Genomic DNA, 27,719 nt, shown 5'->3' on the forward strand with positions numbered 1-27,719 from the left:
CGGGTCCGGGTCGCGGGGGCAGCAGTCTCAGTCGGGAAGCCAAGACTTTCCGGTTCCCGGCCACATCCTCCAGCTCCACCAGGAGAACACCAAGACGTTCCAAGGCCAGCTGTGAGACATAATCCCTCCTGCGTGTCGCTCATGTTTTATTTTTATTTCCAAGTAGCTGTGCTAGCACTGTAGGAAATGTCGCTCATGTTTTATTTTTTTCAAGCTGCTGCGCCGCCTTTCAAATCCTTAAACCAGGGGTGTCAAACTCAATTTACCTGTGGGCCACTGGAGCTAGGGTATGGGCAAGGCTGGGCCACATCAGGTTTTAAAAAAAAAAAAAAACGCATTTATTAAAAAGAGAAAAATATACAAACTTTTTCAGTGCTTTTGTTCTGATTTTCTACAATAAAAGCTCTGATAAAACATTCCACTGTTCTCAAATATCTTAATTTTTATTTTTCTACACAAAATAAGATGAAAAATAAATAAATCAAGAATAAAGAAAATCAATCAATCAGTAATAAATAAATATAATAATAATAATAAAACGGCAAATAATAAAAACTTAAGAAACCACATATAGTTGGCGGGTAGACAAATTATTTTTTTCAGATTAAAATGAACAAAGCATTATTAGAGCCCTGTAGACATGACAAAACACGACTATAGTCACATTTATACTCTTTTTATTTACAACATATTGCGCAACTGCAGGGTCTTGAGACACATGCTAACTCGCAAACTAGAGAGCTAGCGACCTAAACGGTAGCCTTCAAGTTATTTCCTTTAAATTTAAATAGCCAAAAACTTACCACTTCCACACAGATAGGGAGGATAACTATTAACAGTTATTTAACCTAGACTAGAAAAAACTAGAAAACTTGTCACGATCGCGCTTGGCGGTGTTGCGTTGCGACCCCAGGATGCAGAGAGCAGGACCAAAAGTGCAAATAAAAGGTTATTTAATGCAAAATGGCAGCAGCAGGAAAACACAACAGCCACTACAACGCAAAGACAATTCACAATGAAGCCACAACCGAAAGAGCACGCACCTGAACTAAATAGGGATAATGAAATTAGAAGCAGGTGTGTGAAACGAGCAGGGGTAAGGAAAACGGAAGAGAACAACAAAGGAAGTGGATACCAAAATAAGGGCATGGAAACTGGAACAGAAGGAAAGAAGGAAACTAAGAGAGCTGTCATGAGGGGGTGACGCCCACATCGTGACAAAACTAAACTAGAAAAAAAATGACAACCAGTTTTCACAGAAATTTAGTTGGATATTATACAAAATAATGATTCTAAAATGAACTAGTTCAATTTAGTAAAGATTTAGAGGCATTTACATGAAATGTTAGACTTCATTTACTGTGATTTGATTTGTAAAAGCTGAATATTTTATATAATTTTGTTGCAAACACACATTACATGCTTGACAGAAAGAAAAGCAGACAAAAAGAAGACTAACGGAGACACTGTGTTGAGGAAGATGGACTTATATTGGTCGTTTTCCATCGTTTTCCATCATCCTTTTACTATTCAGCTGCATGCCAGCAAAGAACATTTTGTTCATCGGGTATTACATCACACGGTCTAATTGGTTTTGGTTTGGTGTAAACACAGATGAAAAAAAAAAACACGCCGGGCTCACTTCTGCATTGAAATAACAATAAGAATAATCAGAGGACATTCTCATTCGTTATCACTTGGCCGTGCAAAAATTCATGAAAAATAATGAAACTGAAAGGGACCACAGTTCAGTGATGACATTTTGTAAACAATTTCCTCACATAATTAACTGCTGCAGATGATGAACTGCTTCCATATTTGCTAACCATAGCAACCGTGTTGATTCTTTCTCATGAATGCTGCCTTTTCTTTCATGTTGTGTAGTGGGAAAACAAACAAATTTTTATAATAATAATAATAATAATAATAATAATAATATGAAACCGGCTGATACTGATACCGATCACATAGATGAAGTGTAAATGTTTAAATGTACTACTGGCTATGTCGGTAACATTTATTTCCATAGCTTATTTCAAGCCAAACAGAACATAAACTTACCCCCAGCAGGTTGACGACTCCAGCCACTTTTCGGGCTATCCGCCTGCCTTATGGGCGCCACACACGGGTGGCAACAAACGGCTGCGGTTGGCGGGGATTGTTGCCGGCGCTTGGGAAGAGACTATTTTGATGTCCCCAAATTCCCTCCACATCTGACAGCCAATCTAAACCGTGGGAGACTAGTACATTCATATTTAATATTTCAACTCTATGGTACCCAAATGGGTACACAAATATAATAAGAGTTCATTCTTGGAAAATTATTGCAGATTTTTCTCATTTCTGCTGTTTTTTTGTTGTTAAATTCTATTTTTAGAATGTGGTCCAGGCCAATATTTAATTTCCTGGTGTCCCAACAGTAAAAAATGCACTTTAGCTAGCCCCAAGACTACGTATATATTTAGCCTTTATTGACATTTGGTACAGATAAAAATCAGTAAAAGTATGTTACTTTATCTAAAAGATGAGTACTAGCAGTTAGCCGTTGCCTTATCTTATGACAAAACAGTATGTTCTATCAATGACTGTTTCCCATTAGTCTCCATGAATCACATAATTGCTCTTTAATGGCATTATCTGTTGTCTTAACAGTAAAAAAATGCATTTTAGCTAGCCCCAAGACTATATATTTAGCCTTTATTGACATTTAGTGCAGATAAAAATCAGTAAAAGTAAGCTACTTTATCTAAAAGTTGAGTATTAGCGGTTAGCGGTTGCCTTATCTTACGACAAAACAGTGTTTTCTATCAATTACTGTTTCCCCGTTAGTCTCCATGAATCACATAATTGCTCTTTAATGGCAGTATCTGTTGTCTTAACAGTAAAAAAATGCACTTTAGCTAGCCCCAAGACTATATATTTAGCCTTTATTGACATTCTGTGCAGATAAAAATCAGTAAAAGTTTGTTACTTTACCTAAAAGATGAGTATTATCTGTTAGCTGTTGCCTTATCTTACGACAAAACAGTGTGTTCTATCAATTACTCTTTCCCTAAGTCTCCATGAATCACATAATTACTCTTTAATGGCATTATCTGTTTTCTTAACAGTAAAAAAATGCACTTTAGCTAGCCCCAAGAATACATATTTAGCCATTATTGACATTTGGTGCAGATAAAAATCAGTAAAAGTATGTTACTTTATCTAAAAGATGAGTATTAGCGGTTAGCTGTTGCCTTATCTTACGACAAAACAGTGTTTTCTATCAATTACTGTTTCCCCGTTAGTCTCCATGAATCACATAATTGCTCTTTAATGGCATTATCTGTTGTCTTAACAGTAAAAAAAATGCACTTTAGCTAGCCACAAGACTATATATTTAGCCATTATTGACATTTGGTGCAGATAAAAATCAGTAAAAGTATGTTACTTTATCTAAAAGATGAGTATTAGCCATTAGCTGTTGCCTTATCTTACGACAAAACATTGTTTTCTATCAATTACTGTTTCCCTAAGTCTCCATGAATCACATAATTGCTCTTTAATGGCATTATCTGTTGTCTTAACAGTAAAAAAATGCACTTTAGCTAGCCCCAAGACTATATATTTAGCCTTTATTGACAATTTGTGCAGATAAAAATCAGTAAAAGTATGTTACTTTACCTAAAAGATGAGTATTAGCCGTTAGCCGTTGCCTTATCTTACGACAAAACAGTGTGTTCTATCAATTACTCTTTCCCATTAGTCTCCATGAATCACATAATTGCTCTTTAATGGCATTATCTGCTGTCTTAACAGTATACAGGGCTCGACAATAACGATGTACCGATGGCCTGGGGCAAGTTAAAACAAAATTGGGGCAAGTAAATCCAATCAGTGATATTCCCGTCGGGCAAGTGCACTTTGGCATGTCATACTGCCAAGAGTTTTTTTTTTTTAAAGTGGTTCTTGTTGGGTGTTGGTAAAACACGGACTGTGTAATTCCGGTGGTAATTTGCAAACCAATCCTTGCAAATCTTGAAATGGACCAATCAGAATAGTTTATTTAGACCGCGGTCCGTAATCCACAGTCCGCGTTTTATCCGCACCCGTTGTTCGCGATCAACCAATCAGCGATGGTTTGACTACAAAAACATCTATCATGGCGTCCCTGCCAACATCGTCTAATTCTTCAACAACTTGTGAAGGAAAACAGCAAAAAGTGATGAACCAGTGCCTCCTAAACAAGTATTTTATTAGCGGCAGCAAATCAAATGATGGCACAGGTGAGTGAATCACATTGCTGTGACAATTTGAAATGGTCACAATGAAACACCACCCATTAGATCCAATACCAAGTGCTGATTTTGCACAAGCTGCAAAATCTAGCGCTTCCATTTCTCAGTGTATTTTTCTCACCTTTGCTTCACAAATTATTGTTTGACCATTGAGCATTTTTTTCTGGATTAAAAAACACTTTACTAGTACACAAATGTGTCTATTCAATAATGTTTCATTGTGGTGCACAATATCACTGCTTACTACGACTACGATGTGTAAAGTAGTATGTAGTAAATTAGATGATATCATTATGGCAGTCTTTTCATTTTACATGGGGCAAGTTCGGGCAAGTAGTTCACACCTTAAGGATTCCCCATGGGCAAGTATTTTTTGTTTTTAATGTAGAGTCCTGGTATAAAAAGCCCTTTAGCTAGCCCCAAGACTATATATTTAGCCATTTTTGGTGCATTTGGTGCAGATAAAAATCACTAAAAGTATGCTACTTTATCTAAAAGATGAGTTTTAGCCATTGACAAAACGTTTGGCATTTGTCTCCTTGAATAACATAATAGCCTTTTAACGGCATCCTGGTGTCTTAACAGCAAAAAAAAGCATTTAAGCAAGCCCTGCCACTGCATATTTAACCCTTATTGACATTTTGTGCAGGTAAAAGTAGCTTCTTTTAGCTAAGAGATGAGTACTAGCTATTAGCCGTTGCCTCATTTTAAGACAAAATGGTGTGTTCTATCAATAACTGTTTGTCATTAGTCTCCAAGAATCACATAATTGTTCTTTAATGGCATTTCCTGGTGTCTTAACAGTAAAAAATACATTTTACCAAGCTGTTGGGCAAACTATTTGTCCCTGGAAGGCATCAAAATCACTCAACTATCACTCGACTAGCATGAGTTATTAAGCAAACTCATCAAGCACACTATTGTTCTTTAAAGGCATTTTTCCGCGTGTCTGAACAATTTATTGACAATTATTACTCAAACAGGCATTTTATGCAGCAATAAAACACTAAAATGGCGATTTTTTGGAGGGTTCAGCAGCTAACAAATGATCAGGTCCAGGTTAGCTGCTAAGCTAGCAGCTGGTTCCTTGGAAATGGCAGCAAGAGAAAAGAATGGTAAGAATGAAAAGGTTTCCATCAGTGATGATGATTCCACAAGTCGACGATCCCACAAAAGGATACTAAAGGACCTCGCTGGTGAAGATGAGCGCCGGTCAATCCCGCCTCCTCTCACACTTCTGTCCAATCACAGCCGGGAATAAAAGTTCACATTTGGCCTGAGAGACTTTGCATCTTAAACATCGCTGTCTCTTTTCTCGGGCCGGCTCAGTCATAGACGCCTTTCACGCGCTTGTTCTCGGGGTCAAAGGGAGATCTGAGGTGGGCCTTGGCCGCGTACGTCACTCCCATACGTTCCAGCGTGAACTCGCCGCTCTTCACAAAGTCGGCGCTCACCTGAAGACACACACAAGCCAAGGACGTCACACCGTTACCACAAAAGACTCGCTAAATCTGAGAAGGAAGAGAATGTCGTCCAAATACGACAAGAATAAAGATTGAATTTGATAACACGAGAATACAATTTTTATTTGCTTATTTTTAAAGCATACTTTTGAGAATAACAAAGAACGCTCACGTCAACAAAAAGTGAAATTTCTGAAAAAAAAATACAAGAATATGAATATAAAGTCCTAATGTATCTTTTTAAAAAAGGCTTACTTTTATGAAAATAAAGATGAAAGTCAACGACAACAATTGGACAATTCAGGAGAATCAAGTCAGAATATTACACAAAAACTACTAGAATGGCACCATTGTTGACGTCTTTTTAGAGCCTTCATTTTATGACAATTAAGGTAATTTTCACAACAGTGTGCTCGTCGTCGGATGCGGCTTGTGCTCGCCGTCGGATGCGGCTTGTGCTCGCCGTCGGATGCGGCTTGTGCTCGCCGTCGGATGCGGCTTGTGCTCGACGTCGGTTGCGGATTGTGCTCGTCGGATGCGGATTGTGCTCGTCGGATGCGGATTGTGCTCGTCGGATGCGGTTTAGGACTGTGCTCGTCGCCGGATGCGGATTGTGCACCTCGTCGGATGCGGATTGTGCACCTCGTCGGATGCGGATTGTGCTCGTCGGATGCGGTTTAGGACTGTGCTCGTCGCCGGATGCGGATTGTGCTCGTCGCCGGATGCGAATTGTGCACCTCGTCAGATGCGGATTGTGCTCGTCGGATGCGAATTGTGCTCGTCGGATGCGAATTGTGCTCGTCGGATGCGAATTGTGCTCGTCGGATGCGAATTGTGCTCGTCGGATGCGGATTGTGCTCGTCGGATGCGGATTGTGGATGTTGTGTGAATGTTACTGACCGTTCCTCCGTCAGGACTGCGCACGTATCCGTAGCCGATGGTCTTGTCGATGTAGAAGCCGTAGTCTGCGCGGCGCAGGTGACCCACGGGAACGCCGTTCCGGAAGATGGCCTCTAAGCCAAACATGGGAACTTTCCTGCGAACGATCCGAAGGTGAGTAAGAAGTCTTGGACGGGAAAGGAACGTGAATGAAATACGAACACCCACTCGTCGATGGTGAAGGACACAATGCGCCTCTTCAGGCCCTCTTCCTTCTGTTTCTCCAGCTGATCTCGACCCAGGAAAGGGATGGAGCTCTTCATCTTGCAGGTGAAGGCAAGCCCCGCCTCCAGGGGCGTGTCATCGGGGCGGAGGTCGGCGTGCCAATGGCGGTAGCCTGCCGGGGTGGAGAGGGGTCAGGGGGGGTTTGTTGGATAAAAATAAAGCAAAGAAAGCATTTCTTCTTCACCTTTCTCGATGCTGAGTGAGTCAATGGCCCGGTAGCCAGAATTGATGATGCCGTGCTTGGCGCCGGCCGCCATGACGGCGTGGTAGACGGGAAGGCAGGAGTCTTTGGGGATGTGGAGCTCCCAACCCAACTCCCCCACAAAGGACAGCCGCATCGCCCGGACCTGCGCCACAGAAGCATAGCACAAAAAGACGTCTTCTCATGCTTTTTCTTTGGGTTTTTCTTTAGCCTGTGACACTGCTTCTGGCTACCGGTCATGAGTTAAATATGATGCTGGCCATAGAACAGGAAATTAAACTTTGGAATCACCATGCGTAGAAAGCGTAGAAATAACACATTGCTCTAGAAAGAAAACAGATGACACTTAACCGGATTGAACAAATAAAATGTGTTAATAAAATTGCAATATTATGAAGGTAAAACTCAAAGACTACTGGAATTAAGTTGTGGTTTTAAACAAAAAAGTGGCATTTTTACCAGAACACACATCAACAGGTGGTAACTTCTATTTACACTCGTATTTCACCAGACTGAAGTTGAACACAACTGTCATTGTTTTTCATTTATTCATTCATTTTCTACCGCTTGTTTCCTCACAAGGGTCGCAGGGGTGCTGGAGCCTATCCCAGCTGTCTTCGGGTACAGCCTGGACTGGTGGCCAGCCAATCACAGGGCACATATAGACAAACAACCATTCACACTCACATTCATACCTATGGACAATTTGGAGTCGATAATTAACCTAGCATGTTTTTGGAATGTGGGAGGAAACCGGAGTACCTGGAGAAAACCCACGCATGCTCGGGGAAAAAACATGCAAACTCCACACAGAGATGGCCGAGGGTGGAATTGAACCCTGGTCTCCGAGCTGTGAGGTCTGCGCGCTAACCACTTGACCGCCGTGCCGCCGTTATAAAACTATTCTTTAAAAAATAATCAAATTGTGACACAGAGAATAAAACTGCTAAAATAAAGTTGTGACTTGACTTACTTTTACCAGAAAAAACAAACAGGTGTTAACTTCTTTTTACACTTTTATTCCATGAGATTCAAGTTTTACAAAGTCATCATGTTGTACCTGATTTGTACCTGTTTGCATTTTTGTTTTCACAAATGCAGTATGATGAGAATAAAACTACTGGAATCGAGAAATAAAAGCCCTACTTTTTACCAGAATGAACAAATAAACAGGTGTTAGGTTCTTTTTACGCTTGTATTACACAAGAATGAAGTGGAGCAAAGTCGTAATTTTACGAGAAAAAAAAACTTGTACATGGATCAGATTGTAATGTTACAAGAATAAAGCTAACTGGAATATAGATATTTCATTTTTCCATATGAACGAGTGTTCACTTCTTGGACTAAAGTGATGGATCAAATTGCTTAAGGTTGTTTTAAGGTTTTAAGGTTTTACAACGGTTTTACAACGGCTGCACTTTGAAGCCACTTTGAAGCAATGATGCCGTGAAAATGAAAGTTCAATGGAAGATGATCATAATTGATAGAAAACGCTATTGATTTTTTGTAAACAGAAGAAGTGGGAAGGAAGAAGGGAATGCTAAGTGAGGAGGGAAATGTCTCCAACAGTTTCCCCAGTGGGCGCTGTGACAGTTGGGCCATCTGGCCAGCCCAGGATCACCCTGGGCCCCATATGTGCATGTCAGCGTGCACACACACACACACACACACACACACACACAAACCTGCAGAGACATGTCAAAGCATCCCAGCACCAAACACGACAGAAGAAGAGTATGGAGAAGAATTCAAAGGATGGCCGGTTAGCAAAATAAAAAAGTACAAGCGGCGGGATGAAGCGTTCCTATTCAAATGTCATCCAGACACCAGAACGGCAAAGCAGGAAGAAGATGCCGAAGACGCCGGGTGCAAATCACTCGAGCGCTGAATAATTCACGCAAGAAAACCGAGGGAGGTCGCTCTCTCGGACATGTGTGACGCCGCAAGATGCCGGAACCACACGCTCGCTTTGGACGCGGCCAACCAGCAACGCTCACTGGTCATGCAGCAAAACATGTCTACCTATTCTTTTTTCACCGTGAGGGGAAAAAGCTGTCATGTTTTATGACAATGAAATCGTAATAAGCACAAGAGTACTTCGTTTTACAAGAAAAAAAGTCTTCTTTAATCAATAATGACATTTTGTTATACCAATAAAAGAAAGTCATGGTTTTCAAGAAAAAGTCATCATATTAGAAGGGAAAAAATACAAAGGAATTAAATTGTAATAAATAAGAGAAAAAAATTACTTGAATAGAATTTTCCTTTAAATTGAAAAAAGTCAAAATAATTAGGAAAACAAATACAATACAAATAAAAATAAAGTCATGATTGTCAAGAGAAAAAAAAGAATTAAATTGTTATAAATAAAAGAAAAAAGTTTATTTTTTCAATAATTATTATGAATGATTGAAATTATTATGAACACAATTTGAAATACTAAAATGAAATGAAGACAAAAAAGGGTCTCTACTTTAAAATAATTAAATTGTAATAATTATGAGGAAAAAACTACCTGAATTAAGTCTTGGTTATAAACAAAGGTGACATTTTTTAAAACTTAAAAGGGAACTGTACTTTTTTTTACGATTGAAAATCCTTATGTGAAACATGAATACATATTTCTTTCCCTTCTCTGTGTATTATAACAAGGGAAAACGAGTTAATATGAGCTGGCTAACAATGGATGTGACACACCTATTTTGACTACGAAACCTTTTAAAAAAATCATCTAACATCTACAGCTCAAATATCCAAACAACTATACCACAACATTCATTCATTTATTCATTTTCTACCGCTTTTTCCTCGCGAGGGTCGCGGGGGTGCTGGAGCCTATCCCAGCTGTCTTGGGGCGAGAGGCGGGGTCCACCCTGGACTGGTCGCCAGCCAATCACAGTGCACATATAGACAAACAACCATTCACACTCACATTCATACCTATGGACAATTTGGAGTGGCCAATTAACCTAGCATGTTTTTGGAATGTGGGAGGAAACCGGAGTACCCGGAGAAAACCCACGCATGCACGGGGAGAACATGCTAACTCCACACAGAGATGGCCGAGGGTGGAATTGAACACTGGTCTCCCAGCCTTGAGGTCTGCGCGCTAACCACTAGACCGCCGATACCACAACATAACATAAATTGTATGTAAGTGGTCGGAACCCTTTTTTTGTGGAAAATGGTCCTCTCTCGCAATGTTAAAGAATCCTTTTTAAAATTTCTGCATCCAGACGGTGATCCGGATCACCCCCACAATTTCATCAGTTCTTCCATACCCCATTTCCCAAAATTCCTGAAAATTTCATCAAATTCATTCAGAACTTTTCAAGTTGTTTTTAACACAAATAAACAAACAAACATCAACAAAAACAGAACTTTTGAAAAAATATTGGGGCTGCACGGCGGTCGAGTGGTTAGCGAGCAGACCAAACAGCTAGGAGACCGGGTTCAATTCCACCCTCGGCCATCTCTTTGTGGAGTTTGCATGTTCTCCCTGTGCATGCGTGGGAAACCGGAGTCCCTCCCACATTCCAAAAACATGCTAGGTTAATTGGCCACTCCAAATTGTCCATAGGTATGAATGTGAGTGTGAATGGTTGTTTGTCTATATGTGCCCTGTGATTGGCTGGCCACCAGTCCAGGGTGTACCCCGCCTCTCGCCCAAAGATTGCTGGGATAGGCTCCAGCACCCCCCGCAACCTTTGTGAGGAAAAGCGGTAGAAAATGAACTAATGAATAAATATTGAAATTGAGAGTATAATACATGTGTCATCACTTCATAACACAACTCTGTAACAGATCAACTTGATCTCAATATGACTAAAATCATTTCCCTGTTTTCCTTTTATCAGCTTGGCTTCCATGCACTGCAAGGATAATAATACGTACGGACTGTGCTGCTTAAAAGGAGGATAGATAGCGAGCCCACGTTATCTAGTGTGTGTGTGTGTGTGTGTTTAAAGTTTAATCAATCATCTGTGATGAATGCAATGGTGAAGCAGTTCTGGGCGACTGCTTGCTGCTTCTAATTAACTGATTTTGCTGTTTCACTCTTTCAGGCCAACAGGGTTACTTGGAAGCCATTAAAAGCAGCACTTCCAATTTAACTCAAGTCACAGACTGTGTGTGTGTGTGTGTGTGTGTGTGTGTGTGTGTGTGTGTGCGCTCTCACTTGATGGCCAGCGGCGTTGACAACTTTGTGTGTGGAGAAAGGGAAGGCTTCGTTGCTGAGGTCCGCGTCCAACACCTCCTGTAGAACCTCCCGACTGCACCAAAGGAGAGACGGGGTCAGGATCAGTGATCAATACTTTAATCAATCAATCAATACAGTAATCAATTGATATTGTGCAGAGAATGCCATCACAAAGTTCTTCATTCATTCATTCATTTTCTACCGCTTTTTCCTCACGAGGGCCGCCGGGGGTGCTGGAGCCTATCCCAGCTGTCTTCGGGCGAGAGGCGGGGTACACCCTGGACTGGTGGCCAGCCAATCACAGGGCACATATAGACAAACAACCATTCACACTCACATTCATACCTATGGACAATTTGGAGTGGCCAATTAACCTAGCATGTTTTTGGAATGTGGGAGGAAACCGGAGTACCCGGAGAAAACCCACGCATGCACGGGGAGAACATGCAAACTCCACACAGAGATGGCCGAGGGTGGAATTGAACCCTGGTCTCCTAGCTGAGAGGTCTGCGCGCTAACCACTAGACCGCCGTGCCGCTCCCACAAATTTCTTGTCTAGTTAAAAAAAACAAACATTCATGTGGAATCATGTGGAAACCACCCATTTGCGCATGTTTATTTTAAAAAAAAATTTATTAATAATACATGGTTATTAACACCCTTCAGGCCCTTTTTAGAAAGAAGTTACAAAAATCGCAGTCGCAAAAAAGTCCCAAAATCGTCCCTCCCATAAAAAAATGTCAATATTATTTTCAGTTTCACTTTTATTGCATCAAATCTTTTAAACAGCTTAAGACCCAGGCAAACATATAACGTTTTTAATTATTAGTTTGGATTTATTGTTACATTTTTGAGGTGTTCGTAGGAAAATGTAATGTTGGGATGTACAGTGGTTATAATGCGAGCCAATGGGACCAAATTGGCCCTGAGGGTAAAGAGTGTAGGCATATGTCAATTCCCTCTTTTATAGACCTTATTTAGCATTTGACTTATTAATAATTAACGTTATTCGTGGATCCACGCATATTCACCATTCTGCCTTCTTGACGCACCTAAATATCCACTCTAGATTGGATCAATGCGTATTTTTCACATCTCATCCACCATAAGTGGGCAATAATTGAAAAATCTAAAGTCAAATGTACAAAGGTTAAAAAAACAACAACAGTTTTTACAAATTAATGTCTTTGTCATTCCTGCACAGGGTTTGTTCATCAGGTGTTGCAATTTCGCACTTTGTTGAGTTGTCCTCGAACACACCAGAGTTGAGTGCAGAGTCTGATACGTCCACAATCAATCTGACCCGAAAACTTGCCGCGATGTTCATGGCGTATATGATGGTAAGTACTTGATGGATCGGCCACAGGCAAGCAGAAGGACAGAAGGACAGAATAGCGAGTAAAAAGACCGGAGACAAGAAAAGAGACCAACGCTCAAAAGAAATGTAGCAAGGTATTACGTAAAAAGCGATATTACATAAAAATGAGTCAGCAGCAGCAAAAAGAAGGAGGAAGTTTAGCTTTCTTTGCTTCTTGGACACTTGTGAGGGGGCAGGTACACAACACAGGAATATTTTTTGCCGTAGCAAAGAAAAAAAAAAAGGATATAATAAATGCTATGTTTGTGACTTAAAAGCAATGCAACTAATGCAGGTGAGCACGCAGCAGTTCATAGTGTACCGTCCTCCTTTGACATTGTTTCTTTTTTTCAGTTTTATCAGGTGTCCATTTAGGCACTATTATGTTATTTGAATTGACTTTGTATTTATAATGTAATATATAATTTGTATTTTTCACAATTTTTCCCCACAAAAGAATGCAAATTTCTTAAATCTAATTTGAAATGTTGCTTTTGGTGGCACGGTGGACAAGTGGTTAGCATCTCGGCCACACAGTCAGGAGATGGGGAAGACCTGGGTTCCATTCTCCGCTTGTTTATATGACTTTACAAATGTATCATATTCCAACAAAACAAGTCGGCCATGTCTGTGGAGGAGCAATGATGATCATGTGGCAGAACAACCAGTCCTACATTAGTACAACTCAATTCTAATGGGACCATGTTGCACCCGTCCCAAATTTCCCAAATCCCTTCCATGGAGAATTTCCAAAAACCCGAAGCGACAAGACTCCTTCATTAGCTTGTGACACGCGTGTACAAATCCACTTAATAACCCCCCCGTAGTCTACATTCAATTACATGTGTGCTTGGACTGTATAATCACACGCACAGATTGAGCGTAATTGGCTGCTGCAGCTGCTGACGCACTCAACGCTGCTTTGACGCAAGCGTTCACAGTGACGGGGGGGGGGGGGGGGGGGGATGAGAAGAGTTGGTGGAGGATAAAAGAAGCAGCGAGTTGGAGTCGGATCATCACAAGATCAAGAGAAGACATCAATTCACGCCCATGTAGAACACAAAGATGCACAGAGCATGCGGTCCTAACCTCATTTTTTGGCAACGTTTGCTATGGCACAAAACGTTTGCTGTGGCAGGGAACGTTTGCTGTGGCATGGAACGTTTGCTATGGCACGAAACGTTTGCTATGGCACGAAACGTTTGCTATGGCACAAAACGTTTGCTGTGGCAGGGAACGTTTGCTATGGCACAAAACGTTTGCTATGGCACAAAACGTTTGCTATGGCACAAAACGTTTGCTATGGCACAAAACGTTTGCTATGGCACAAAACGTTTGCTGTGGCAGGGAACGTTTGCTGTGGCATGGAACGTTTGCTATGGCACGAAACGTTTGCTATGGCACGAAACGTTTGCTATGGCACGGAACGTTTGCTATGGCACAAAACGTTTGCTATGGCACAAAACGTTTGCTATGGCACAAAACGTTTGCTGTGGCAGGGAACGTTTGCTGTGGCATGGAACGTTTGCTATGGCACGAAACGTTTGCTATGGCACGAAACGTTTGCTATGGCACGGAACGTTTGCTATGGCACGGAACGTTTGCTATGGCACAAAACGTTTGCTATGGCACAAAACGTTTGCTATGGCACAAAACGTTTGCTATGGCACAAAACGTTTGCTATGGCACGGAACGTTTGCTATGGCACGGAACGTTTGCTATGGCACGGAACGTTTGCTATGGCACGGAACGTTTGCTATGGCACGGAACGTTTGCTATGGCACGGAACGTTTGCTATGGCACGGAACATTTGCTATGGCACGGACCCGTGCCGAGTTCCTGCAATGGTACGCATCTGTCCACCACCCAAAAAGCTAAAGAGTTTTCATGTTTTGGCATTTCCCTCCCTGACTGTACCCAAAATGAATCAAACTGTGACCTTAAACCCCCGTGCATACTGAACCATGATGACGGTGTGTCGCCCCAACATCACATCACTGGGTCTGGTTTCAGCCCCTCCACTAACCTCTTGGGTCCCTGTATGCTGATCATGCCCATGTTTTCCGAGTGGTCTGTGAGGTGGCAGCGGAAGCCCTGGTCCTGGAGAACGCTTCGAATGTGGTTCCAGTTGTGTTCGGCGACAACCCCACCGATAGCCAGGTAGTACGCGTCACCTGGAGTGAAATCAAACACAAAACGCTGACCCAAGAAAGTACAGTAGTCATAAAAGTTGGAATAGAGTGTAGAAAAACAGCAACGCTGCAATGGAACTGTCAAAGAAAGGTTGCAGTGTTATTTGAAATGCAGACTGAAAGGCAGGCGGCGACACGCAGGACTGCTGAAAGACAACCACACAAAATGTCACTGATGATGGGGAGAAAGGCCGACTGAGACCAGTATTCTCGATACGCTAGGTGCGGGGTGCGTTCACACAAAAACAAGAGCAATCCAGGACCAAAAGACCAAACAGAGATTGTCTGAGAGACAGGTCTCTGTACCCCTGCCAGCGGACTCTAGTCTGACTCAGTCAAGCGGGAGTGAACGCCGACTGTGCCAACGCAACAAAACCGAATGCAAGCGAAACGGAAAGTTGAGTGAAAAATCACCAAAAAATAAAGTTAAATGTCATCCCCAAAATGTAAATACAGTATTTAAACATACCTGGATATAAGTATTTTAATCATTACCGTTTACTGAAGTCATTAAAGGCAGCACATCACTGGTCTTTCTATCATGAGGAAAAAGTCGGTAATTTTATGAGAACAGCATTTTAGTAGCATAAAGTTGAAATGCTACTGAAAAAATTATATTTAAAAAGTCATAAAAATTACAAAAAAAAATTACGATTTTAATGTCAGAATGAAAAATACTTTACTTTAGAAGTATTTTTTTTAAGGAAGCAGAACCTCATAGGAGGTTTATAATTGGTCAATATTTTTATCAAAATAAAATAATTTTGATACTTTATTTCGGCAAGTGTCTCTTAGATTAAAAAAAAGAGTCAGAATATTTGGTTGGGGGGCGTTATTAAGGGTAAAAAGTCTACAAAAAACTACTAATTTTTTTTACAATTTTAATGTCAGAATGAAGTGAAAAATATTTTACTTTAGAAGTATTTTTTTTAGGAAGCAGAACCTCATAGGAGGTTTATAATTGGTCAATATTTTTATCAAAATAAAATAATTTTTATATTTAATTTCGGCGAGCGTCTCTTAGATTAAAAAAAAAGAGTCATAATATTAGTTTAGGGGACGTTATTAAGGGTAAAAAGTCATAAAAACTACAAAAGAAAAGTACAATTTTAATGTCAGAATGAAGTGAAAAATAATTTAGAAGTATTTTTTTAGGAAGCAGAACCTCATAGGAGGTTTATAATTGGTCAATATTTTTATCAAAATAAAATAATTTTGATACTTTATTTCGGCAAGTGTCTCTTAGATTATAAAAAGAGACATAATATTAGGTTGGGGGACGTTATTAAGGGTAAAAAGTCATAAAAACTACAAAAAATGTACAATTTTAATGTCAGAATGAAGTGAAAAATACTTTAGAAGTATTTTTTTAGGAAGCAGAACCTCATAGGAGGTTTATAATTGGTCAATATTTTTATCAAAATAAAATATATATTTTTTTATTTTATTTTGGCAAGCGCCTCTTAAAGACAATGTAATAACTACATCCGAACCCGCCTCCATCCGCCACCCTTTATCTTGTAGTTGGGACGACTAGTTTCTTCATCACACAAGGTTCTTCCATCACTCTAACAGTAAGAGACCCGGTTCAAATCAGGCTTGAGTGGAATGAGTAGTCATTTAATAAAGATTAGGAAACATTGGCGAGCTTTAAAGTACTTTCATTCTGAAGTCCCCAAATACCAGAAAACTCTCCAACAAAGTCGCTGGATTTGTCGCCAGTCGCTTAGAGAAAATATGTCGCCAAGAGAGTTTGGAACGTCACCAAATTTAGAGCCCTAGTCGCCCAGTTGTCGCTACCTTCTTCTTTTGCCCCACCCCTCCTCTCGAAGCCACGCTCCATTAGCGCTGACACACAGCAGAGTGACGAGGGAGACCTACGCATCAAGTTAAAAGGGAACAGCGCGAATTCAGTCAATATCAATATGCGCGTATGTTTATTTATATAATATGATGCTTCAAAGAAATATTCTGGACTGGACTGGAATCTCCACCAGTAAGCCTAATCGGTGTTCACGGCATCAAACCAAAAATCAGTATGCGGATCAAAAAAGATCCGCTCATCCATATTTTAATAATATTGACATATAACCCAGCACTACATCACAGCGGATCATGATCCTTCAATGGAACAATTGAGCTTCAGGTTGTGCAGGGGCGTCAAACGGCAGCTAACTATGTGGATATGTGGCAGGGTGGGGGCATCCCTCATGACTGAAGGCCCTGGTCTGTGTGGTAATGACTGGCTTTTTCCCACCAGGACAACCTGCACTTCATAAAGGACTTCTTCCAAAGGAATAAGCTGACTCTTTGGGATCATCCTGGGTCTTTACCTCATCTAAATCCAATGGAGAACATTTGGGGATGGATGACAAAGGCTGACAGTGGCTGCCCTCCTGAAGCCATCTTCACCACCTTAGCAACATTCCCACTAACCTCCTGGAAACACTGACGTCAGGAATGAGGACACACTAACACGCTACCCACCGTTGGACTCGGGCGCCAGCGGGAGGTTGGCGGCTCCGGCCTCCAGTCTGCTCACCGTCAGGTCAGCTTCGGTACCTCCTCTTTTATTCAGCATGCAGGTGTACACGGTGGAACCTGCAACACAGTCAGAATCCCTGCAAAGTCACAATCTCAAGAAAGTATGGGGACTTTTTATTACAAATACATTTTCAGCCCAAGAAATTTGGTACCACTCCCTGGGACCCAAACATACTATACTACTACTAGGAAGATCTCGGAAGAAGTACATTTGAAACACTTCTATGCTAGGACTACGTTAAATAGCCATAACATTTCAGTATGTGGAATCAAACTATGGAATGGATTGAGTAAGGACCTCAAACAATGCACAACGATGAGCCAATTCAAGAAACAATACAAGCAGTTGATGTTTGCTAAATACAAGGATGATTATGGGATGCACTCAATTGTAATCTGATGCATGTTCAAATGAAATTAAACCATTACCATTACCACTACTACTACTACATATACAGTACTGTACAAAAGCTCATGGGAGCGGTTTAGTTTGTCTCCAATATGCGGAATGCTCTCCATGACTTTTGTGAGAAGAGGTGCTCAAACCCTTGTTTTTGAAGTCCCACCACCAAAAAAAAAAAAAAAAAAAACAGGCTTTGCTACACATCTTAAAATGCAGCCCTGAACTCTGCCACGTTTTGGTCAGTCAGCTTCACTTGATTATTTTGCCTTTCTTATTGTGTCTCTGCTGGCTGTCATAACAAAGTGGGGTGACTTGACATGATGCGTATGCGGTAATTACGCAAAAACATTTTTACGTAATTAAATACCGTATTTTCTGGACTATAATTGCTCCGGAGTATAAGTCGCACAAGGCCAAAAATGCATAATTAGCTAGAAAAAAATACATATACAATAATAATAATAATCATTTAAGTGCTGGGCGGCACGGTGGTCTAGGGGTTAGCGCACAGACCTCACAGCTAGGAGACCAGGGTTCAATTCCACCCTCGGGCATCTCTGTGTGGAGTTTGCATGTTCTCCCCGTTTTCTCCGGGTACTCCGGTTTCCTCCCACATTCCAAAAACATGCTAGGTTAATTGGTGACTCCAAATTGTCCATAGGTATGAATGTGAGTGTGAATGGTTGTTTGTCTATGTGTGCCCTGTGATTGGCTGGCGACCAGTCTAGGGTGTACCCCGCCTTACGCCCGAAGACAGCTGGGATAGGCTCCAGCACCCCCCGCGACCCTCGTGAGGAAAAACGGTAGAAAATGAATGAATGAATGAATTTAAGTGCTCTGAAAATGTAGCATTTCGTCTATGTACTGTTTATAGGACAAAGGTGGGCTGCGGATAATAGGAAGCAGAACCTCATAGGAGGTTTATAATTGGCCCCGAGTTGGTAAAGTTTCGGAAGCCCTGTTTTAGGCTGTTCCATAAGATTTGGGCGGGGCATGGCAACAAACTTTGATGATCACGGAGAGAATTTTCCATTAAACGTTAATAAACTCAGCACTTCAGCATAATAGGTACACGTAATAAAGACGACACCTTGAAGCTATACATAAGTCACTTCCTGAATTTGTCTCAGCGCCACCCACAGGCAATAGGAAATGGAATGCACATGCCCTCCGACTTAAGTGATCCCTGAGTCGCGTGGGGGTGAGAGTGCCGGTTCGACGCCGCTTCAAAAGGCATGAGCTTTACTGGATAAAGACTTCATGGAATAAAGATTAAGTTATCAGCCTTTAGGCCGAGGTTGAGGAGAGTGGAAGCTAATAGTAGATTGCTAATGATTCATCGATAATGATGGATATAAAAGGATTTCTTCAAAAGCCTCTCGCTAATCTCCAAGCATAGCCCTTGGTGCCGTCAGGGGATAGAACTCTTTTTTTTCCCCGTTTAAAAACTGCCCAAACTGAAGCCACCGCCCATTAAAAAGTGAAATGTCAACCAAGCGCATCACTGGCAAAAACAAAAAAAGTCTTGTGAGACCGCCGGCCACATCCTGCGTTGAATGACATCTGCGTGTAATTTCAAGCGACATAAAACCATAACATGTCCGTCATCCAGCTGGCTAGAGGACACGCTAAAAACGTGACTGTCCTTCAGCCGCATCACGCACGGCGGTGCATGATTGACATGAAGCATCAGCATGAAGGCATCCAGTGAGTGTTTGCATGTGTGTGTGTGTGTGTATATGTAATGATATTCAATAGAAAAGAGCTGCAGGCATAAGAGTCATGAAAGGGTCAAGTGGTGAGATAGCAAATGAAGGAAGCCATGTAAGAAAGTAGGACAAACAAGAAAAAAAAAAAAGTGTCATGGCCACCTCAGCCAACTCCATTTGAAGAACTTCATCTTTCACTTCAGCTGATTTGCTACATTTTCACAGCTGGCCACAACACGACTGCCAGCTCTATCATTTGAAAATCAAAAACTACTCATATGTTCATTTTCCGCATCGCTTAGTGTGAATATTGCGGGGTTCCTCCGAGGGAACAGCAAGACCCGAGAACAGGAAAAGCCTAAGATGTTCTAGAATCATTGAAACCAAGGTCAAGCAAGAGAAGAGTGACTCATGATTATTATTTGATTAATCTGAAGCTTGTTGTGTCAATTAATCCAGTACAGTAATCTCTCGTTTATTGAGGTTAATTGGTTCCAGACCCAACCATAGTAGGTCAATTTCCACGACGTGGGATTCGAACGTAGCAAGCCTGTTTACAACCTTCCAAATATGCTTCTTAACATTAATAGAGCCCTCTAAATATAAAATAATACCCCCTAGAGTCACCTTAATCATCAAAACACATTCACAACTTTCTAAATACAGCTTTTAACACTATTAAAGCTCTCTAGACATGACATAACACCCCTATAGTCACCTTAATCATCTATAACACAATTTACATCAAATAAATGATCTCGAAGTGCACCTTTACACTCCTATTACCCAACATAGTAGACATAAAAGAAAATAAGACATACCGTATCAGACAAAATATACGTAGACTGCATTGGAAGCGTTCTATGTTTTTTTTTTCGTAATTCTTGATAGCACAGAAAACCTTCTAAAAACACCTTCACAACTTTCTAAATACAGTTTTTAACATTATTAGAGCTCTCTAGACATGAAATAGCACCCCTATAGTCACCTTAATCATCTGTAACACACTTTAAATGAATGATCTCAAAGTACACCTTTACACTCCTATTACCCAACATAGTAGACATAAAAGAAAATAAGATCGTAATAAATAAACAAGAATAACAAGATGGGCTTGCTCAGCATACAAAGCCCCATAGACTGCTGCTTTGCAGCTGTCTATGGGGCTTGTATGCTGGGCAAGTCCATAATAAATACAGTATAAGACAAAATACATGTAGACTGCATTGGAAGCGTTCCAAGTTTTTTTTCTTAATTCTTGATAGCACAGAAAACCTTCTAAAAAAACACCTTCACAGCCTTCTAAATACAGCTTTTAACATTATTAGAGCTCTCTAGGCATGACATAACACCCCTATAGTCTACTTCATCATGTATAAACACAATGTACATCAAATAAATGAAAGTGCAAATCAAAGTGCACCTTTACACTCCTATTACCCAACATACTAGACATAAAAGAAAATAAGACATACCGTATAAGACAAAATATACATAGACTGCATTGGAAGCGTTGCATATTTTTTTTCGTAATTCTTGATAGCACAGAAAACCGTCTAAAACACACCTTCACAGCCTTCTAAATACAGCCTTTAACATTATTAGAGCTCTCTAGACATGACATAACACCCCTATAGTCGCCTTAATCATCTACTATAACACAATTTACAAGTGCACCTTTCACAAGTGCACCTTTATACTCCTATTACCCAACATAGTAGAAAATAAATAAGTAAATAAATACCGTATTAGACAAAATACATGTAGACTGCATTGGAAGCGTTCCATGTTTTTTTCTTAATCCTTGATAGCACAGAAAACCGACAAAAAACACCTTCACAACCTTCTAAATACAGCTTTTAACATTATTAGAGCTCTCTAGACATCACATAACACCCCTATAGTGACATTTACACTTATATATCCAATATATTAGACAAATGAGAATAATTCCGAAGAATAAGAAGAAGAGTGGCGCTGGACGACAGTTAGCGATTTGGTTTTGGTTTACAACATGTTTAAATAAAAAATGATTAATCAAATACCAAAATGATTAATTTGATAATCGATGAATGAATTGTTGCAGCTCTACTCTCTGCTTACAACAATTAATGTTGATAAAGCGCTTACAATTAATGTGACAATGAATGATGACCATCAATCAGGACTTTTTGGAGGCACGAAAATGGAAACTAGACATATAAACATCTCCAAGGCAGGAAGTTGGCAACATCCATTGGCTCCCGAGGCAGTCATCAACTTCCAAACCTCTTAAACCAAAGCTTAAAGTCTTCACTCTAATCACATGTTGACTGTTTTATTACAAATCCCTGACCGCTGTGTGTTTCCCGTCATGGCGGTATTCCGCCTCACCAAAGCACTCGGCCAAACTTGAACTTTCAAATATCCCCCGTGTGCGAGGACCTCCAAGTAAGCGCGACAGACGGCGCTTTTATTGTAAGCAACTAGAGCTCATCGGAATGCCATTTAGTAGACTTTATGTGCAAGTTTACGGCCTTGCTCTCCGCTGGCTGCCGAGGAGGTACAACAAAACACTTGCCAAAAATAAGAAAATCCTCCGCAAAGCACGGATGTAACAACCTGGCTGCAATCCTAGTTTGCTCAGTAGAGGAACTTCTGTGTGCTGCTCAGCACAGAGATAAAAAGCTTGTATGTCACATCTGTACAAGCTGCCATTTTGTCCATTTGAATAAAATGACAAGCGTTCGGGGACGTGTACGGCTGTCAATCCTGCCGAGCGTCTGTGCGGTGCGTTCAGCAGCAGTCACACTGACCTGGCTTCTTGTTGACATCGGCGGTGAACAACCAATCTGCTGCTTTCCTGGCGTCGGGCCCGGTGAGGTAGAACTTTCCAAAGTAGGACATGTCAAACACGGCGACACCGTGCCTGCATGACAGGCACTCGCTCTTTATCTGCATTTCAAAGAAGTACGATATTCATCTCACCTTTCATAAGCACTCAGCGTTGAAAGCTAGCGTTCAAAGTGATAAAGTATTTACCACATCATGATGTGGCGGGAAGTCAAAGGTGTACTCTTTGCCCAGCAGCTCGTTGTATTTGTACTCTTGATTCTTCTTGACGTCATAGGCACCGTAGTAATCGTAGTCTTTCACCTTTACCACCACAAACACAGCATCTTGGTCATCTTGGTGAAGACTTCTTCGGATACAGATCTCGGAGTGAATGAGGCCCGTTTATTTGCCTTTTCATGTGTTTTGAGTGTGTCTCACCGGAGCTTTTCCACCTTTGGTGAACCAACCTGGTCTTTCCCAGCCATGCCTCTCCTGGAACACGCAGCCCTGCTCCATCAGAACCTAAAAACACAACCAAATCATGGTTTAGAGTTCACTTTGGGTACTGACATGGAGATGGAGAACTTCCAAAAAAATGGAAAAACAAGCTTTGCTACACATTTTAAAATGCAGCCTCGAGTTCTGCTGCTTTAAGTTCCGGGATTTCATGATATCATGAAGGAGAAAACAGCTTCCTTGTGGGAAAAATGTTAAAAACATTTTAAAAGAAATCTATAAAAATATTATATTTGTTCTACTTCATTTTAAAAGAAAGCTTTTTCTGCTAAAATGCAGCTTAAACGGAAAATCTTTTAAAACAGGCTTCGCTACACATCTTAATATGCAGCTTGAATGAGAAACCACCTTCCTTGTGGAAAAATGTTTAAAACATTTTAAAAGAAATCTTAAAATGCTGTCTCGAGTTCTGTTGCTTTACGTTTGGGGATTTCATGACATCATAAAGGAGAAAACGCCTTCCTTGTGGAAAAATGTTAAAAGCATTTTAAAAGAAATCTTAAAATGCAGCCTCTGGATCTGCTGCTTTATGTGTGGGGATTTCATGATATCATGAATTCATGATTTCATGATATCATGAAGGAGAAAACACCTTCCTTGTGGAAAAATGTTAAAAACATTTTAAAAGAAATCTATAAAAATATTATATTTGTTCTACTTCATTTTAAAAGAAAGCTTGGATCTGCTAAAATGCAGCTTAAACGAGAAACCACCTTCCTCGAGAACATGATACTGCTGCTGGAAAATCTTTTAAAACAGGCTTCGCTACACATCTTAATATGCAGCTTGAATGAGAAACCACCTTCCTTGTGGAAAAATGTTTAAAACATTTTAAAAGAAATCTTAAAATGCTGTCTCGAGTTCTGTTGCTTTAAGTTTGGGGATTTCATGACATCATAAAGGAAAAAACGCCTTCCTTGTGGAAAAATGTTAAAAGCATTTAAAAGAAATCTTAAAATGCAGCCTCTGGATCTGCTGCTTTAAGTTTGGGGATTTCATGATATCATGAATTCATGATTTCATGATATCATGAAGGAGAAAACACCTTCCTTGTGGAAAAATTTTAAAAACATTTTAAAAGAAATCTATAAAAATATTATATTTGTTCTACTTCATTTTAAAAGAAAGCTTGGATCTGCTAAAATGCAGCTTAAACGAGAAACCACCTTCCTCGTGGACATGATACTGCTGCTGGAAAATCTTTTAAAATAGGCTTCACTACACATCTTAATATGTAAGCTTGAATGAGAAACCACCTTCCTTGTGGAAAAATGTTAAAAGCATTTTAAAAGAGATCTTAAAATGCAGCCTCGAGTTCTGCTGCTTTAAGTTTGGGGATTTCATGACATCATGAAGGAGAAAACACCTTTCTTGTGGACATGATACTGCCACTGAAAAAATAAATAAATAAAAAATCATGCTTCACTACACATCTTAAAATGCAGCTTAAACGAGAAACCACCTTCCTGGTGGAAAAATATTTTAAAAATGTTTTAAAAGAAATCTTAAAATGCAGCTATTAGATCTGCTGCTTTAAGTTTGGGGATTTCATGACATCATGAAGGAGAAAACACCTTTCTTGTGGACATGATACTGCAGCTGGGAAAAAAATAAAAATGCTTCACTACACATCTTAAAATGCATCTTAAACGAGACACCATGTTGCTTGTGGACATGATACTGCCGCATGATAATGCAGCCTCTGGATCTGCTGCTTTAAGCTTGGGGATTTCATGAGATCAGGAAACCACCTTCTTCTTGGGCATGATGCTTCCACTTGGGGGGAAAAAAAAACGGGCTTTGCTACACATCTTAAAATAACCTGCCAACTATCTGTCAAATGCAGCCTGTCACTCTGCCGCGTCAAGTTCAAGGATTTCATGACGGCATGATGGAGAAACCACTTTCTTTGTGGACATGATGCTGCCGCTGGGGCAACAAACTTCAGGCTTCGCTACACATATTAAAACTGCCAACTATCTGCCAGTCAGCTACAGACATGGGAGCTGCAGGCGAACCAAGCATGATGTTAAAATCCGAGTGATATTAGCATGGTAGCTCATGTAGCATTGTAAACACAAAACACAAACAAAGAAACAGGCTTCGCTACACATCTTCAACAGTCAGACGCTCGTTTTAGACAACAGCACTCCCGAGTACAACTTTAAACCGAGGCCCCTTCACCGATGAGATGTGCATCAATGACATCTCTAGGTCTCCAAATTCTTGCTAGGAAATAAGACGCCTCACCAACTCACCAACCATCCTCCTCCTCGCTGGAATTGACAGTCGCCCACAGCCGTCCTGTAGGTATGTTCTGCTATGTTCCGCTAGCTGCCAAACCCTTCCCACACCATGCTATATTTACCATCTGTGCTACCCGGCAAACGTGTGAGCAGCCGTGTCACAGCACGGCCCCGATTGGTGCATTTGGGAAAAAGCAGCCTCATATCGCCTCCTAAAAGTAGTAGTCTGTCTCATTAGTGGAGAAGAAACTGCTTCCGGGGGCTTGAAGTAGCCCCACGGAGATGCCGGCATCACCGAGGACTCATTTAGACAATAACAGAGTTTATTTTCCCGGTGCTGTTATTAAATATAACAGACGTCAGGAAGGGCTAGTTGCTAGGCCCTTTGCGAGTGATTAGCACGGGGCTTCATAGGCGCCAAGGTGAGGGTCAGTTTCAAGCGGCGGTCTTTCTCTCAAGAGCATCGTTACAGCAGCAGCGTGCCGCTTGGAGAGAAAAAAAAATAGCGTTATAATTAGGAGGGAGAAATATGAATGTTCTGGCTGGAGGAAGAATGTGCAAAAGTTTTGACACGCTTACTCATTCAATAGCATGACAAAGTGTGTCAAAACTTTTGACTGGTAAATAAATAAATGAGTGATAGGCATCATCTAAAAACATTGTACGGAAATGGTCGTCGTTAATCGGACTAATGCAACATGCAGTGCACTACTTGGCTGCAACCAGCAGAGGCACTGTTGAGTCAGTTTTTCGACAATTCACATGCTAAGATGTGTGCAGGCATAAAAAAAAAATTAAACACAATTTTTTATCTATTTACTCCTCTTCTACTTGTTTCGGCTAATATTTCTCAACCTATTTTCAGTGGCAATCTATTTTCAGCCCAATCATTGAAAGTGAATGGGAATATATTTGGCGCCCCCTACTGATGGAAAATATTTTTTCAAAATTCTAAACCGCTTCAAACCATTTCACTATCAAAATGTTCAGCTCATTCAGGTCATGTAGGTTATCCAGCTATTTCCACATTTTCCATAATTCTATAGTTTATATGACATTTGAATGTTAAATTTCCATTTTAGCTTTCTGGTATCATCTCTTCTGTTAACGGGTCGGTTTTGACCCATGTATTAAATCAGCTATAAAATACACTAAAAACAATAAGTTACCATCAAATTTGCTTCTCATGTCTTGGTTACCTTCTTAGGCTTCCTCATCCATGAAAATGTTGGTTTTAATACTTTTGGTGTGGGCATGTAGGCCTTTTTTTGTCACTATACCCCTCCATTTCAATTTCCAAAAATGGTAAAATGAACCTCAAAAGAATCATATTAATAATTTGAAGGTTCTTTTGTTACCTGGCTATTACTGAGGTCTATAGAACATATCTCTTAAACCAATTAGTTTTATTTATTTTCTCATTTTAGTATTAATCACTAAAGAAACATCTATGGCGTTCGGGTCAATTTTGACCCATATATATTAATGTCAAGAAAAGGTAGAAGAAGTGATTGTTTTCAGCAACAGAACTTTAGTATAAACTGAAATGAAAAAGCAGAACAGGTCCAGATCTTGGTTCACTGTACTTCTTGCCATTCTTTCCATGATCCAAATTGTAAATGGCTGCAAACGATCCTCGGGCCACTCTTTGGACACCCGATGTGAAAGTGGAAATGTTTTATGTGATAAAACAAAAGACATATAGCCATGTTTTCTGCTTGCTAAAATTAATGCAATTAAAAATTATTACCATATTTATAATCATATTATAATCATATATTGTTATCTACAGTAGATGTGCATGTAAAATATACAAATATATAACATTATATTGGATGACGTAATATTTTTGAACTGTTTATTTCCCTACAAGAGCGGACGGCATGTAATATAAAAAAATAAAAGATCAGAGTTTTATTTTGAAGTAGTTAGGGAAGCAGTCACAATTCCCAATCCCTCCCGAGCAGAGAGAGTACGTCCTAAAAAGATAATAAGGCCTCCATGACACATCTAATTATATATCAAAAAATTGTCTCTTGAATATTTCACATGAAATGATTTTTTAAAAAGGCCAAATTGGGTTTAAAGGAGTTTGCATCTTTAATATCAGACGAAGCAAAACGTCAAAACATCAGCACCCGTCTTTGCTAAAAGTAATGATGCTAATCCTTCACGCCAGCCGTCAATAACAAAAACTTATTGTAAACGCCATCTGCAATCTGTCCGGACACGTGAAGAAGGACGCGTTTTCAGACAGCGTGTGGCACTTAAGTGAAGCCAGCAACAGGGAGACCAGACTAAGTGGGCCATTAATGTTTAAATATGGTGGCAAGGCTCCATTAGGAATTTGTGTCTCGGCGTCAGGAGAAGTTGAAAGACATCCGAAGCGACTCGCCGACCGGAGATAAGTGTGTCATTCGTAGTCTGTGTGGCAGGCGTCGCATTAATAAAATGTACCCGGCGGCGAAGAGTGACACAGCTAACTGCCTCAATCGCTTTTTTGACCGCGCGGCGCGAAGGGAAGAGGAAGGAATGACAATGAAAGGAGACGCTGAGTGGGGAAAAGAGCGGGCAAAGTGTGACAAGTGAACACATCCATCAGACTCGGAGGATGGAGAGGTTGGCATCGCTAAC

At 40.4% G+C, this 27,719-nt stretch overlaps 1 protein-coding gene across 2 annotated transcripts in view; it reads right to left on the minus strand.

The window, feature by feature from the left end:
- Positions 1 to 5,030: 5,030 nt before the first annotated feature.
- sardh (sarcosine dehydrogenase) overlaps positions 5,031 to 27,719 on the minus strand; it is a 49,808-nt gene continuing 27,119 nt past the window's right edge. For both annotated transcript variants that reach the window (XM_058057353.1, XM_058057354.1), the window contains exons 13-22: positions 22,762 to 22,845; positions 22,531 to 22,644; positions 22,305 to 22,443; positions 17,341 to 17,454; positions 14,688 to 14,835; positions 11,284 to 11,377; positions 7,089 to 7,251; positions 6,848 to 7,016; positions 6,641 to 6,776; positions 5,031 to 5,731 (exon numbers count right to left, since the gene is read on the minus strand). In XM_058057353.1, the coding sequence (XP_057913336.1) occupies positions 5,603 to 5,731; positions 6,641 to 6,776; positions 6,848 to 7,016; positions 7,089 to 7,251; positions 11,284 to 11,377; positions 14,688 to 14,835; positions 17,341 to 17,454; positions 22,305 to 22,443; positions 22,531 to 22,644; positions 22,762 to 22,845 (1,290 nt within the window). In that variant the 3' untranslated portion in view covers positions 5,031 to 5,602. The remainder of the gene's footprint in view (positions 5,732 to 6,640; positions 6,777 to 6,847; positions 7,017 to 7,088; positions 7,252 to 11,283; positions 11,378 to 14,687; positions 14,836 to 17,340; positions 17,455 to 22,304; positions 22,444 to 22,530; positions 22,645 to 22,761; positions 22,846 to 27,719) is intronic.

Source organism: Doryrhamphus excisus, chromosome 19, assembly GCF_030265055.1.
Source record: "Doryrhamphus excisus isolate RoL2022-K1 chromosome 19, RoL_Dexc_1.0, whole genome shotgun sequence".
Lineage (NCBI taxonomy): Eukaryota > Metazoa > Chordata > Actinopteri > Syngnathiformes > Syngnathidae > Doryrhamphus > Doryrhamphus excisus.